The sequence below is a fragment of the Dendrobium catenatum genome, unplaced genomic scaffold (genome assembly GCF_001605985.2).
Source record: "Dendrobium catenatum unplaced genomic scaffold, ASM160598v2 fragScaff_scaffold_1148, whole genome shotgun sequence".
NCBI classification, from domain to species: Eukaryota; Viridiplantae; Streptophyta; class Magnoliopsida; order Asparagales; family Orchidaceae; genus Dendrobium; species Dendrobium catenatum.
This window is the reverse complement of record NW_021319610.1, coordinates 582,225-596,893: the sequence shown is the minus strand read 5'-3', so window position 1 is coordinate 596,893 and position 14,669 is coordinate 582,225. Positions and strand designations below refer to the sequence as shown.

Here is a 14,669-nt window from a genome sequence, read left to right as displayed (position 1 = left end):
AACATATCGACATGCTCTTAAGAGCAATTGTTATGACATTCTTTGACTATGTATTATGTTATATAAAGTGTATGTTTGCTACATCGAACCAAGACCTTTCCCCCAAGAAAGTGCCTCATTTATAATCAATTGCAAACACTAGTATATTCATTCAAATTGGGTTTTCTACATTAAAGCTTTGGTGTCTTTTATGAATGCTACGCCCATATTCATTTATTTGTTTGTATTCTAGGTCCTCGTATAATGCTAGAACACTAAAATTTATATTTCTCTGTCGCCACAAATATTCAAGGACACAACAAAAAAAAAAAAAAAAAAACAACAAAAGCTTAAAGATTTGACATATTAATTCCCATAAACATTAGGTAATAAATTCTTATTTAGGAGGGTCCTTTATAACACCTTAAAGCCATCTTTTGACAATGGCCTTAAAAAAATTCATGCTTTTATTTACCATATGCATTAAATATAGTATTCATGTTTATCATTAACCTTCACCCAAATCCCACCACCACACAAACCCTCGCACGTTCTCTTTGTTCTGCCTTTCACATGCTTCTTGAAGCATAGGCGTTTCTTCTTCCGTTAGCGATGGAGAGTAAAAGGAGGCGTAAGGAGTCCCACGCCTCTTCCTCTACCCTAGACCCGTCCCTCTCCCTCTCATCCTCCTCCGCCGGCGACGTAGACCGGCTTACTCAGCTGCCGGATGTCCTCCGCCTTTACATACTGTCTCTTCTTCCGCTCAAATTCGCCATTCGAACCGGTACACTTTCATCTGAATGGCGCCGCTTATGGATGTATCGCTGGCCCCAGCCGTCCATTATCAATATCTCCCCCGTTCCTTCTCTTCTTCACTCCGAATTGGTCTCCCTTGTCGACGATTTTTTCGGCCGCCGCGGATGCGCACGTATTGACTGTTTGCATATTACTTACTCCCCCTCTACTCTCCAAATCCCTGACATCAAGCGCTGGCTCAACTACGCGGCCTCCTGCTCCGTCTCCGATTTCTATTTAGACCTAACTCTGACGCCTTCTTCTACAAATACCAGCCGCCGTCGCGGCTCCCGAGCCGCCGCAGCAGCTGCAGCTCACATCCTCAACTTCAATTTCAGGAGTCCTTCCCTTTCTCGCCTTACCCTCCGAGGATTCCACCTGGCTTCTTCGCATCCTTCCTTTAGGATGTTCTCTTATTCCCTTGAAATCTTGAACCTTTGGGAAATTTACCTCAGTTCCGCTTCCCTCCGTCGAATTCTCGTTACTTGCCCGGTCCTACGCTCGCTCTCTATCCGCCGCTGCCACGATTTGAAAAAGGTCGTTGTTCCGGTCGCAGCGCTTAGGCTTACTCGCCTTACCGTCGTCGACTGCAAGAAAGTAAGCGAGATATCTGTTTCAGCACTGGGGCTTCGATCGTTCCGCTTTAGCGGGGCACTTCTCAAGACTTACCATATCCAAAGCGCCGCCATGTTGGAGGATGTGTTCATTAGCAGCGGCATGGCCGTGCCGGCGGTGTCGCTGGGAGATTGGGTGAAACCGTTGGGTGAGTTGGCCAGTTTGAAGGTTCTCAGTGTCTGCAGCATCACGCTTGAGGTAGTTGGTCTTGTTAGCTTGATTATGTTGAACCTTGATACGAATTTGATGATTTTAATTGAAAGTCACATCTTTGCTCACTTTACAGTGCATTGCTGCTTTGGGTGCTCGCGCAGAGGTTGGATTCCGGTTGTTTCCGAATTTGGTAGAATTGCAGCTGCTGATGGCAATGATGGCAGATAGTAATCTTTCTGACATATATGGCTTTTTCAAGTACTGCCCATGCCCGAGATTGGAGAAGCTTTTTGTAGAGGTTGGTTAATTGCTTCCATTGCTCATTTGGTTCTAATGATTATGAATTATTAATGAGTTTCTAACCTTGCAAGAATGAATATTTGTAGCTTCCCATGAGCGCATGTGATCCCAGTGTAGCGATGTACTTGCAAGTGCCCAGGGAGGAGCCACCCAAAGGTGGTTTTAGCAATCTGAAGCTTGTGAAGATGAATGGATTTAAAGGGCATTTGAATGAGATGGAGCTGGCAGGTGTTTTGTTAATGAAGTCAGGTAACCTCGAGCATTTTTCTGTGGTTGCTCCTTGGGGTAATAGTGGAGAGAAATCTGAGAGTAGTTCAGGAAATATGATGCAATGTCTTTCTACACAATTGTCTTTATTACCAAAGGCATCAGCAAAAGCTTCCATAATTTTGACAGAAAATGATAATTCCAAGTTTCTACCGGTCCATTCTGAAGTCTGAAATATGGTTTTATTTGCTTTGCTATCTCCTGCCAATGTGTAAGTAGAGGTCCAACCAGAAAATGGTTCTTTTACTCGGAAAAGATATTTTGATATCCTGTATTGGAAACAGTTTAGTTCATACAGTTTATACAGCTGGTGTTTTCTCGTCTAGGATATTAATGAAAATTTGATTCTTTTGATTTTGATGTTACATATGTGAAATACCTTTATTTTTTTCCCAGCTACAGACCTTGCTGGAGATGATATTTTTTGCAAGTTTTCTTTAAATATTTGACAAATTTTGATTCTCTGTGATGTTTTATGTATGAAATAACTCTTCAATTTTTTCCCTACAGACCTCTTTGGGGATGAAGTGGTTCATAAGAATTCTGTAAAACTTTGACGGTGCTTGTAACCTATTCATCCTCTGTTACTTGTAGTTATTTCCGAACTCTTCTAACTCAACTTGTGCCATGTTTTGCAACTAATTACGATAAGTTTCCGGCCGTGCTATAATTTGCTGGAATAATGTGTTTGCATCTTATACCACCTCAATTCTATAACGATTCCTTTCCTGTTCTTGTCCTTACTATTCATGTCACCTCCTTGGAGTCCCTGTCGAACCTTAGTTGCCCATCTAGCCTTGGTTGATAATTGCTGATCGGATCCAACTCTTTCCAGCTGAGTTTGGGACCATTTGCGTGGAATCTTAAGGTTTCGTTTGGGATGTCTTTTTTGTTGCTTCTTAAAACAGAATTCTAGTATAAAAATTTTAATTTTTTATTAAAAAGCTGCTTTAAGAAGCAACAAAAAAACTGTCCCAAACGAAGCCTTAGAACTGCATCGGGATAATCTAGAGCCCTACCGAGTTTCCTTTGACATCCACTGCAGTCGCCTGACAGCCTCTAATGCAACCTACCTGGTGGTTATCTAATGCAACCTCATTGTGCCAATTGCCACACGACACTTTAATCTTATTTTGTTCATCATGTGTTGCTTGTTCCTAGAAAGCACGCCACTTGGCAACTCACGGCCACCATTGCTCTTTTAGTCATCTTTGGACACCTATCCTGTTACATGACGACTACAATTACCAGATTTTTGTGAAAGTCAGTATCTTCAAGCATTTTTGAATCTTCTGGAAACCAGGAATTCATAAGCAGCTTGCGTTCTCTCTTTCTCTCCTCTGAATTTTTATTAAATCCTAGTAACATTGGAGGCTCACAGAGTCACAGTGTAAAAGCATTGTCCTTTTATTGATTAGTGGCAATTCCCCCACCCCCATCTTATGGTGGATTTTGACCAAAACACTTTGTTGCGTCCTGGCATATTCGTGGTGATAGAGAAATATATAGTTTAACGTCTTAGCATTGTACGAAGATCCAGCATACAAGCAGATGAAAGAGATAGCGTAGCGTTTATAAGAGACTAAAGTTTTTACGTGGAACCCCCTGAAAAGGGGGGAAAAACCACGGGGTCTTACTCAGTTTGAATGAATCCACTAGTATTTGCAGTCGATTACAAATGAGGCCCTTCCTTAGGAGAAGGCCTTGGCTTGATGTCACAAATGTACATCATATAGAGCGCATTACATGGTGGGAGTTACAATAATCAACAAAGACATATTTGTTTGGTCGACAGGACCATAGTCGATAGGATAGAGTCGGAAAGACCGTAGTAGGCGACGGAGGTCGGAAGGACCGTAGTCGACAGGAGACAGGGGTCAGAAAGACTGTTGCCTGGTGAGAGAGGTCGGAAGAATTGTAGTCAATAGAAGATCGGGATCAGAAAGACTATTTTCTAGCGATGGAGGTCGGAAGGATCGTAGTCGGCAGGAAATCGGGGTCAGAAAGAATGTTGTCTGGCGATGGAGGTCGGAAGGACCGTAGTCGGCGACGGAGGTCGGAAGGACCGTACTGGGCAGGAGATAGGGGTCAAAAAGACTATTGCCTGTCGATGGAGATCAGAAGTACCGTGGTAGGCTACGGAGGTCGGAAGGACCGTAGTATGCTACGGAGGTTTGAAAGATTGTAGTCGGCAAGAGACTGGGGTCAAAAAGACCGTAGTAGTAAGGCGGTGCTCTAGTAGAACTTCGGGTGTCAGGTGGTGGTCCGACAGAAGTTCGGGCGTCAGGTGGTGATCCGACAGAAGTTCGGGCGTCAGGTGGTGATCCGACAGAAGTTCGGGCCTCAGGTGGCGGTCATGCAGAAGTTCGGGCCTCAGGTGGTGGTCGGGCAGAAGTTTGGGCCTTAGGTGGTGGTCCAGGAAGTCCGAGTGGTGGTTGAGGAGGCAAGGAAGAAAGAGCGATCTCCGATCTCTCTCCTTTTTCCTTGGGCTTCAGGTGGCACTTCGACGTCCTTTGATGGTCTGGTGGTGATTCTACAGAACTCTGGTGCCCCTTGGTGGTCCGGCGTTGGTGCGGTAGAACTCCGGCGTCCCTTGGTGGTCCTGCGTTGGTGCGGTAGAACTCCGGCGTCCCTTGGTGGTCTTGCGGTGGTGTGGCAGAACCCAGTGGTGGTGCGGCAGAACTCTGATGGTGGTCGAGGAGGAGCTAGGCGGCTGGAGCTTTCTTTCTTCTCTTCTTTCTTCTCTCTTGGCTCTTTTGCCCATTTCAAGGGGAAATGGGGTTTTATTTATAGAATTCTTGAGTGGCATGTCTTGTAAATAAGTGAAAAATTAAGGGTAAATTGGGAGTGGTTCAGATGAACGGTCGATCTTGATTCCTGCGATCATGCACCGTTCAATGGACTATTGACTATCTTAATGATATTAGAATTTGATGATCTTGAGCTCGTTGGATTCGTCTCGTCGAGCCGCTCGATTCGACTATAAACATGTCATGATTGGAGACCGTTTGGTAACCCAAATTGTAGTTTGATCCTTACAAAAGTGCTTCGAGTCTTTTGATTTGGACTCGTTTGGGCTCAGATTTGGTCGATTTTGGTGTCGTTGGGTTCGTGTTTCCGAGATGCTCAGTTCGACTGTAAGTTTGCAAAAATCAAAGTTCGGATGGTCTAAATTTTAATTCTTGAAGCTTCCAACTTGATTTTGCTTCATGATTCGTGCCTGATCAAGATAAATTTTTGATGATGTATCACACTTAATACCCGGAAATAACTTAGCTCAGCAACTCTTGCATTTGAACTTTGAGCATTCCTCATAACATGTTCAACTTTGAATGTCATACAAATCTTGCATTCACTTCTTTTTAGTGCTCGTTTAGAGATAGTCGAACTTAAAGAAAACATTCATGGAAGATTGAAGCGTGAGTACCCTTCCTTCAGACAACATAGATGAGTCGATCTATTATGTCAGTGAATTTTTCACTTCTTCAGAAATTGTGCTCTTCACTCAAGTGCAGTTCCTTTAACTTTCCAAGAAGCTTAATTACTTAGTTAGGATTCATTTGGGACTGCTTTCTTATTGCTTCTTAAAGTAGTTTCATAGTATAAAATTTTTAATTTTTTACTAAAAAGTTGTATTAAAAAACAGAAAGAAAGTCATCTCAAACAAAGTCTAAGCTAGTGCTCGTGCCACTTTGGTCCCTCCTACTACTTTGTTTGAGCCCATTTATATGTTTTCAACCCTGTCAACATGCCTTATAGACTGTTTTAAGTAGTTTTATTAGGGGGACATCTCAGTTGACTACCTATTTCTTCCGTTTCTCAACTTTTCATATTCTCCTTTGCTTTTCTTGAGATCCGTAAGGATTCAATACCTCCAATGTTCAAGCTTCCCGATCCGGATAGCTATATGGGGATGATTGACCCTATTGAGCATTTGACTGGCTTTGATGATGCCATGACACTTGTAATATCATTGATGTTGTTAAGTGTCAAATATTTATGATAACCTTGAAGGACTCGATGCGATGGTGGCAGACCACTCTGATAAATGATAATGAGTTGAACTACCAAAATTGTCTTGTTTTCCGACCTGTAGAGGCAACTAAAGATCTTATGCGCCATTCTGAACATTAGGCAGAAAGAGAGTTATCTCCTCAGGGAATGCATTGCGAGGTTCACTCAGGCAATACGCCAGGCCAACAACTCCAAAAACTTAGTTGCCATGCTAACTCTCGTTTTGGTCTTTATTCAAGTACTTATATAACCAACTTACTGAAAAAACACTGAAGTCTAACGATTTGGAGGAAGTTCTAGCTCTTCCTTTTCCTTTCTTTTCCACCTCCGTCTAGAAATGCTAGGAGAGGAAGGGGCTCGATTTGACCCTCATGATGGCTGATCGAATCACATCGAACATGGATCCAATTTTGAATAAATCACCTTGATGATCATGAACACCATGAGTTTGCTATTTCACCATACTTCGTCATTGTAACCTGTCTCCTATGAATAGCTCATTGAGGCTCAATCTCAATGATCATATAGTAAAAGAACTTTTTCAGGTGGCCTACTTCTATAAAGAAAATGTTAGATATTTGTTCCTAGATTTAGGTTTGCTTTTGTGTAGGTGTCTTGTTTGGCATGTATGGCCAATAGTGTTGCTCTTTGTATGGCTTTTGTGCCTATATATAGATGGTATTTAGGCTTGTAATAGGCAGCCAAGGGAATAAAGATTTTGAAGCATTTTGGCTCACGCTTCTCTTCTTCTCCCCTCTCCCTTCTCTCTCCCTCTCTAGAGATCTTGCAAGAAGATCTCTTAAGATCTTCCTCCTTGAGTTCTAACATTTGGTATCAGAGCCATGGTGGCGATCAAGGAAGGAGGAAGGTGTTCCGTCAGAGAGAGGAGGTGGTGGCTGCCGGTGCCGCGTCGGAGGCGACTTCGGCTCGGTGAAGGGAGTGACTGACGAAGGTGGTCGAGGCGAAAGAGGGCTGTCTCGTCGGAATCGGAGCTGGGTCCGTGCAGTCCGAGAGGCCGAAGGTGCCTGGCGCTCGTGAACACGCGCGACAGGCGGTGAAGCCAGACTCGGCACAGGAGACCGGCTGGGAGGTCAGGAGCGTATAGTGCGGCTTCTTGAGTCATAAACGGATCTTGAAGCCGGATGGGAAGAGGACTAGCTCGTGTGATCCTAGAAGAACGAGATGCGACTTCAGCAGGAAGTTCCGCAAGGAGCTGAAGGCTGGGCGCGACGTCCGAAGCAGAGACTTTCTGGATCTCGGGATCAGCAGATGGCTGGTCCGTGCATAAGAAATTGGAGAAGATCGGAGGCTGCTCCAATCGGGCAGAGCACAGAGGCTTTCGGGTGTCGTTCTTGAACAGGTTGGAAGCATATTTTCTTTGTTCTTTGATTAAAGATCAGTTCAGATCTTTAAAGAAGAGATCATATCTTCTTTGGTGGTGGAGTTTTGGACTTCAGGTGGAGTCCGGGAGACACTGAGGTAGCGTCGGCTGTTTTTGGAGAGCAGGGTTGAAAGTGCGGGGCGCTTGGAGGTGCGAGGTCGTGCGGTGCACGAGGAGGCCGCATAGGAGCGCGGGGCACTGGTGACGAGCATGTTAGATATTTGTTCCTAGATTTAGGTTTGCTTTTGTTAGGTGTCTTGTTTGGCATGTATGGCCAATAGTGTTGCTCTTTGTATGGCTTTTGTGCCTATATATAGGAGGTATTTAGGCTTGTAATAGGCAGCCAAGGGAATAAAGATTTTGAAGCATTTTGGCTCACGGTTCTCTCCTTCTCCCCTCTCCCTCCTCCTCTCTCCCTCTCTAGAGATCTTGCAAGAAGATCTCTCAATATCTTCCTCCTTGAGTTCTAACAGAAAATTCTAATACTTTAGCCAACCATCATTCCTCTTACTCTATATTCTATTTTATCCTGCATTCATCTTTTAACCAATCAAAAGGTCCCTAAGAGGAGAAAAGATCATAAATCCAATGTGAAGCAATTAAAGAAACTACAATATAAAGTGACAATATTGAAGCTCAGCTCTACATGACATGTCATTGCACTGTATTGTAGCATAAACTATATTGAGCTGCAACTAAAGTCAAAGTTCGAGGAGGTTGTTAAACTTCATAGAACTAGCCCGAGGCTCACCAAGACAGAGGGGGAGTTGAATTTGTAATTTAAAAAAGCATGAATTCTATTCTTTTTTTTTTTAATTTTCAAAACCTTGAAATAAATAGTTTGATGACCCAATGTGGAAGCTAACAATTTAACAACAATTAAAATTATAATGATGAAATTCTAATTAACATAATAAAACATTAATATTAGATTTTCACAATGTAATTATCACAAAAATTAAGTGTGAAAAGTAAAGTGCTTAATGAAGATGGCAGAGAACCAGATTCCTTTCACATGCAAGTAAGCTCAAATCCTTTTTCTCCCTCTAGGAAAAGTTAGAGTATCTTGAGGACTTGAATTAGAAGTCTCTCTAACAAGAGAGCCTTCAAGAACTCACCAAGGTCACAGGAGGAGCAAGGGTGTAGCTAGCTCGGAGCAACCGTATGATCCTCACGATCAACCTCACCTTCGAGGCCTAGGGGGGTACGTGCCCCCCTCCAAAATTTAAAAATGATTGTGTTGACGCTTCCTATGAGCAATTTCCAAAAAAAAAAAAAAAAGAATGGAAATTGCAAAAAAAAAAAACGAATGGAAATTGCAATCATAGAATATATTTATTTTCATAATACATATAAATAATAAAATAATTAATTGAATTTAAATATAAAAATCAACCGAAGAAATGTTAAAGTTGTCCCCCCTTTAAAATTTTTTGGCTTCGCCACTGCTATTTGGGCCTAAATATACTCATATATTTGGAATATGTATTAGTGTAAAAAATCTTTGCTTGTTTCTTATTACAATAGAAATAATTTTTATTTAAAGTTAAGTATATGCTAAAACAGAAAGGTATGTATGTCATAAGCTACTACATACTAATTTCCTATGACCAAATTAACCCGTTTATAATATAAAAAAATAAATAAGCATGACTGTTAATTGTATCAAATAGCAACTGTGCCATTCATTTTAGCATTTAAAATTTTAATACATGACATCTATAAAATAAAGGCGCATATGATCGCACGTAAGGCACTCGTAAGAAAAATATTGCTATCTTATTACATTAAAATAGCTACATTAATGCATGCCAATAATTAACACAACTAAAATTATGCACTAAAGGAGTTTGTTTATATATATATAAGAAAGCTGCATGGAGCATTGCGGTACTGAGGATTTGTTGATCTGAATATAACTTGTAAGTATTTACATTAATAAGCTTTACTTATGACCTAAAGTAAAGAATTCAATTTTGAAATTGTTTAACATGGCTTAGGGCATCTCCAACCGAAAACTCCATTTTTCACTCTGTAATGGCGGAAAACTTCAAAATGCCGCAATTCATCTCCAATGGAACTCCATTTCTCTTCTTTCCCGCACTCTCTTGTTTCCCGCCTTTCCCGCGAAGCGAAAAAATAGAGTGATTTTTTTGGTGTAGGTGAACATATTGGCGTCGGACTGTTCATCCGCATGCCATTGGTGTATTTTTTGGTGATCCATTGGAGCAAAAAGCCACTCCATACACGCGACTGCAGTTCGACTGGAGAAGCTCTTAGGTTATTAATATCCATGAATAATCAAATGAGATCTGATTATGATATGATGATTCTCATTATCAAGTGAATTGTTCGTTAACAGTTGTAGTTAACATATCATAGCCAAAGGCTCGTCCCCAAACTTCCTACTAGCTAAACAAGTACTGACTCAAACCCATATGCATATTCAAATGCATTAATATGAGGAGATATTTAAGATCATAAACCACAAACTTGAAATGATTAATGTATTTATACAGGGCTCAAGTATTCAAAAGACTAAGTATTCTAGGCATTTAGAAGGAACTCCAAGTATGAATTGTGTAATGGTAAGCATGCTTAAGAAGAGGCATTCTATTAATATAGCAATGAGTAATTTGGTTAGAAGAGTGTAATCATGCAACCGTGTACAAACAAAAGGGTATGCCCAAACAAAATAGCTTGGTTATAAGCGTCTGGCTGGCTAAGTTGAGGCAAGACTCAATTAAAAGGGTATAATTATGCTAAAAAGAATAGCCAAAAAGGCATAACCAAAGTAGAAGAGGAGACATAGCTGAAAGAGTTTGGCTAAGTCAGGGATGTGCCTAACCAAAAATGCATAACCAAACTAGAGGAAAACCTAGGCAATGAACAAGATTAATTCAAGTTAAAAAAATTATAAACAAGTGCATGACTATATCCAGAGTAGTGTAACCAAAAAGAGCGTGATCACATCAAAGAAAGACATGGCCCAAAGAGCATTACAAAATCAAGAGAAAACAAAGTAAAAAAGTATTGACTAGGATGAAAGATAACTTTTTCAGTAGAATATAAAATATATACGGAAGAAACTTACTCCAAAGAGCATGACTAACTCAAAATGAAGTCTAATTAAAACGACTACTTATTCTGTGCGGACAACATATAGAGAGAAGCGTCCAGAAATGCAACGCTTTTATTGTCCTTTTGTTGCCATTTTGCAAAAGGACAATAAAAGTACAACAAATATTTAATATTTACTAAATTATTGAATATTTGTTGCGCTTTTGCACAATATTTACTGTCTCTTTACAAAAATGCAGCAAAAGAACAGTAAAAAAGTTTGGTCTAGTATCATTAAAGAATAATTTCTCAATTAAAAGGGTTTTACTATATTGTCAATAAGATAATTACTCAATATATAATTAAATTATTTAAAAATGATAGTGATGCAATAAAGTAGATAAAAAATAGAGGGATTTACTTTTTTTTTTTTGGGACATTTAGACTATTTAAGGTAAATTCATACACACAACGTATACACAAAGACTCGAACCCAAAACCTCTTAATTGGAAGCATAAGCTTTTAACTAACAGGCTGTGTGTGGGATTTACTTACGTACTAATATCTTTTATCACTAGAATCGTCGCTTTCGCGCAAAGCTTGCTGGCTCTGCTGTAAGCCGATCGTCCGTTGAATCTACATCCAACTGTCACAGATAGATCTAGGGTTTTGTGAAACATCTATTAATTGCTGCGTTGGAGAGACTCGTTGCCTTCAGTTCTCAGTTCTCACCGAAATCCTATTTTAGGGTAACAAGCCGCCAGCGAGAAACTAGTCTCTCTGTTCATGGGCGAATTCGAGTTTTGAAAAATTTTGTTCTTGAAATCCTGCTTTAGGTAAATGAATATATTTCCAGAGTTTCTATTACATAGACAAAGAATTTTCCTTTACTTACGTTTTGCCTGCAAGTACGGTGCACCCGGGCGTCTCCGAGATTGAAATGACGATGGTTTCCGCAATGCTCGTGCAAGAGTATTCAGCCGTTCTGTGTTACAGTTTCATACGTGTTAGATCAACGGCAGAAGTTTTGGAATTTTCAATTTTTAGCTGATTGCTTTTGGTTCTTGCCTTACCTCACCTTTCGCTTTTTAAGATATCAATACCTGAAAAGCTTAGTCATGAAGGCATATATTGTATTGCGGGATTAACGTGGAGACTGCTCTTCTTTTCCTGGGGTTGTCTCTAAAACATCTCGCTACATTCCTCTCACGTATATTCTCAGTAGCCCATTTTTTCCTATTGAAGCATAGCATGTAAAGGGCTGAACATTGTTTAGTCTTATTCTTCAGTTAATTTGCTTGTTCTGTTGATTGCGTGTGTCTAACTTGTTGCCTAAACAATTACTTGATGCACTTATAGGTTATCGCTTATCTTTTATCTATTTGATGTCTTAAAGATCAAACGCGCATGGCTGCGAGGATATTACACAGCATCTAATGTCAGTTCTGCTTCTGAATTTCATGAATGAGAAGCTGATAGTAAAACTGAGCCATTGCCTTTTTCGTTTGCTTGTTTTATATGCTTTTCATTTTTTTACTTCCTCTCTTTGGTTAGTTCTGGAGCAGTATTAACCTAATGAAGCTGAAGAAACCCATGATGCTTTGTTCCAATTAGTGAGCTTTAGCATGTTCCGAGACCCTGTTTGTCAGGGAGAACCCCTTGGGACTGCTAAATTAAAATGATCTTATTGGTATTTGCTGAGGTTGTCACTTTTCTGCTTCTGTTTTGTTTACTGATGTCATGGTTTAAGTGAACGAGATTGCAGGTAAAAGAGTTTTTTGTGTTTGGTTATGTACTACTTTATTTACTTTTCACAGCATCATATATGTAAATCTTTGTAAAATTAGCGTTTTGATAGTATAGTTTTTCATTTTTTTAATCCCAGGTAAGTTATTTCAGAAGGATTAGTCACACAAATGAACCAGTAATGCGTGAAGCCATCATCTTCTTAGACTTTTTAACTGTGTAATTTCTAGATACTGTAACTTATGAAAGCCCTTAACACATCTATGGTGTTTAGTTTTTCTTTGTTATTTGTATATTATGATCTTTTACCAATGATGATTTGTCTGCAAAATGGATGTGTTGTGAAACCAAGACCCTGTTTGTAGGGAGAACCTACTTGGGGAAGCATCACTAATATGACATCAACAGATATGTCTGAGGTTGTAATATTAAACTCGAGCCAAACATTCTTTTTTATGGTTAATTGCTTTTTCTTCTTCATCATGCCTTATATTATTTTTTATTCAATTGGTGTAGCTGTTTAAAATTTCTTAACAATCTAAGTATGAAAAACCAAGTATATTTGTAAACATCTTAATGGATACATTCATCTTTATTTCCTTGCAGAACTTAAAAAACTTTGAATGTTGCATGTTGTGTGCTTGATTTCTATTTCTCTGGATATTTTCAATCGCCAGTTCAGTTTAAGATTTTGATTTTAGAATTTGGTAATCTTTGAGTTTAACTATCCTCTTGCGCTGCATTTATATGGTGGGCATGGAGGCTGAAAAACTCACATAGTTTGTGTTGTCATCAGCTTCTTTTTTCATTGTAAAACTGAAGTTAAACATGAACACAACATTTCCTACATACTATATTTGCTCTTTGGTTATTGAAGCCTGTCCGGTTTGAAAAAATGCATTTACTTAATTGCAAATTGAGTGTTTGGTTCCAATGCAATTTGATTTTCATACCTATGAAATGCATTTCTTATCACTGCATTCCTCACCTACTGTAGATGAAAAACAGGAAAGAAAATGTTTATGGGGTACTGTTATGATTTGCATGTCTCCACCCACAATGGCTCAATTTATGCTCAACCAAACAAGTGGGATAAAATTAATCTCCACTCAGTTTTTTTCCATTGCCTCAACTATTTCTCTTTCATGTTCCTTCTCCCAAATCTTTTTAAAGCAGAGCTGAAGTGAAATTTTTGTATGGTTCATCTTTGTATCATGAGGTCTATACTTTTCTCTTAGCATTCTTCTTTTGCTTCTACCTATTGATGCTGAAATTTGCTTTGTTTTCTCATGTTTCAAGGAACTTGTGGGCAAGGAAGTGACTGCAGTTGAAGAATGATCTTGCAGCCAGAGGTTTTCTTTGTTCTTCGATCTCGAATGGAAAAATTATTTTGCGGACACCGGATGCCTTCTGGTGATCAATTAGAATGTGTCACATCACTTTTTTGCTCCGTACTGTTTGTACTGGATGATTTGATGTATTCTGATTGGTCTCCAGACCGTTTGGTATCCGAACAGAATAATTTCTCCCGTGAATTAGTGGCGGATTAAGAAAAGTGATAGCACATGTCCGGTAGGAGTCATAAGAGAATTTGTTTAGTTAATGTATATGTATGCACAGTTGTTCTATCGGATTATTAGTCTTATGATTACTATAATGAAATTTAACTTTGCAAAACAATTATAACTATTATAGTTCTTTTCTAAATTCTCATGACTATCTGTGAAGAAATAGTTGGATATAATATTAGTAGAATTTAAGTTTGATGATTGAAGTGGAGGAATGGATAGGGCCTTTTATGTGATAGAAAAATATCTATCAAATTTAAAGGAAAAATTCTATAAGATGGTGGTGAGATTTGCAATGTTTTATGGTGCAAAATATTGACTATTAAAAGAGAAACATATAGTTAAATGTCATGGAGATGAGGAAGCTTAGTGGATGAGTGTCTTTTCTCTTAGGGTTAGAATGCGAAATTAGCATATATGTGGATGAGTGTCTTTTCTCTTAGGGTTAGAATGCGAAATTAGCATATATGTGAAAATGTTGTACTAGATCCAATGTTAGATAAGATTAGAGAGTTGCCTGAGATGGTTTTGTCATATAAATGTTAGCCTTTTGATAATCTTGTTAGGAGATTAGATGTATTAAATTTGATTTATATTAATAGTAGTAGAGATAGAATTAAAAATAATTAGTTGGAAAATATTACAAATGAATTATTTTTTATTAAATATAAATGAGAATTTGACTCTTACTATAACAATAGGATAAAAAAGATTTATGTAGCTAATTTCGTATAGTGAGATAAAAGGCTTGATGTTATTGTGGACTTGTGGCTGTTATTCTCTAGACTAA

At 39.2% G+C, this 14,669-nt stretch overlaps 1 protein-coding gene, 1 long non-coding RNA gene and 5 other non-coding genes across 8 annotated transcripts; all 7 read left to right on the top strand.

The window, feature by feature from the left end:
* The first annotated feature begins 500 nt into the window (after positions 1-500).
* Positions 501-2,469, top strand: LOC110097119 (F-box/FBD/LRR-repeat protein At1g78750). The gene is made up of 3 exons (XM_020823361.2): positions 501-1,587; positions 1,676-1,840; positions 1,929-2,469. The coding sequence occupies exons 1-3, from the start codon at positions 592-594 to the stop codon at positions 2,280-2,282; spliced, it is 1,515 nt and encodes a 504-aa protein (XP_020679020.1). The 5' UTR covers positions 501-591; the 3' UTR covers positions 2,283-2,469.
* An 8,779-nt stretch (positions 2,470-11,248) lies between these two features.
* Positions 11,249-13,991, top strand: LOC114580638. Of its 2 annotated transcripts, none has more exons than XR_003702130.1 (2): positions 11,249-13,530; positions 13,611-13,991. It is a non-coding gene; the product is annotated as an uncharacterized LOC114580638 (long non-coding RNA). The 2 variants fall into 2 exon arrangements; XR_003702131.1 differs by having other exon boundaries at positions 11,251-12,730.
* LOC114580641 lies at positions 11,472-11,592 on the top strand. Its single transcript, XR_003702134.1, has one exon. It is a non-coding gene; the product is annotated as a small nucleolar RNA snoR134 (small nucleolar RNA).
* LOC114580642 lies at positions 11,971-12,061 on the top strand. Its single transcript, XR_003702135.1, has one exon. It is a non-coding gene; the product is annotated as a small nucleolar RNA Z223 (small nucleolar RNA).
* LOC114580644 lies at positions 12,155-12,269 on the top strand. Its single transcript, XR_003702137.1, has one exon. It is a non-coding gene; the product is annotated as a small nucleolar RNA Z278 (small nucleolar RNA).
* On the top strand, positions 12,619-12,732 carry LOC114580643. Its single transcript, XR_003702136.1, has one exon. It is a non-coding gene; the product is annotated as a small nucleolar RNA Z278 (small nucleolar RNA).
* LOC114580645 lies at positions 13,054-13,154 on the top strand. The gene has a single exon (XR_003702138.1). It is a non-coding gene; the product is annotated as a small nucleolar RNA snoR97 (small nucleolar RNA).
* Positions 13,992-14,669: the final 678 nt, after the last annotated feature.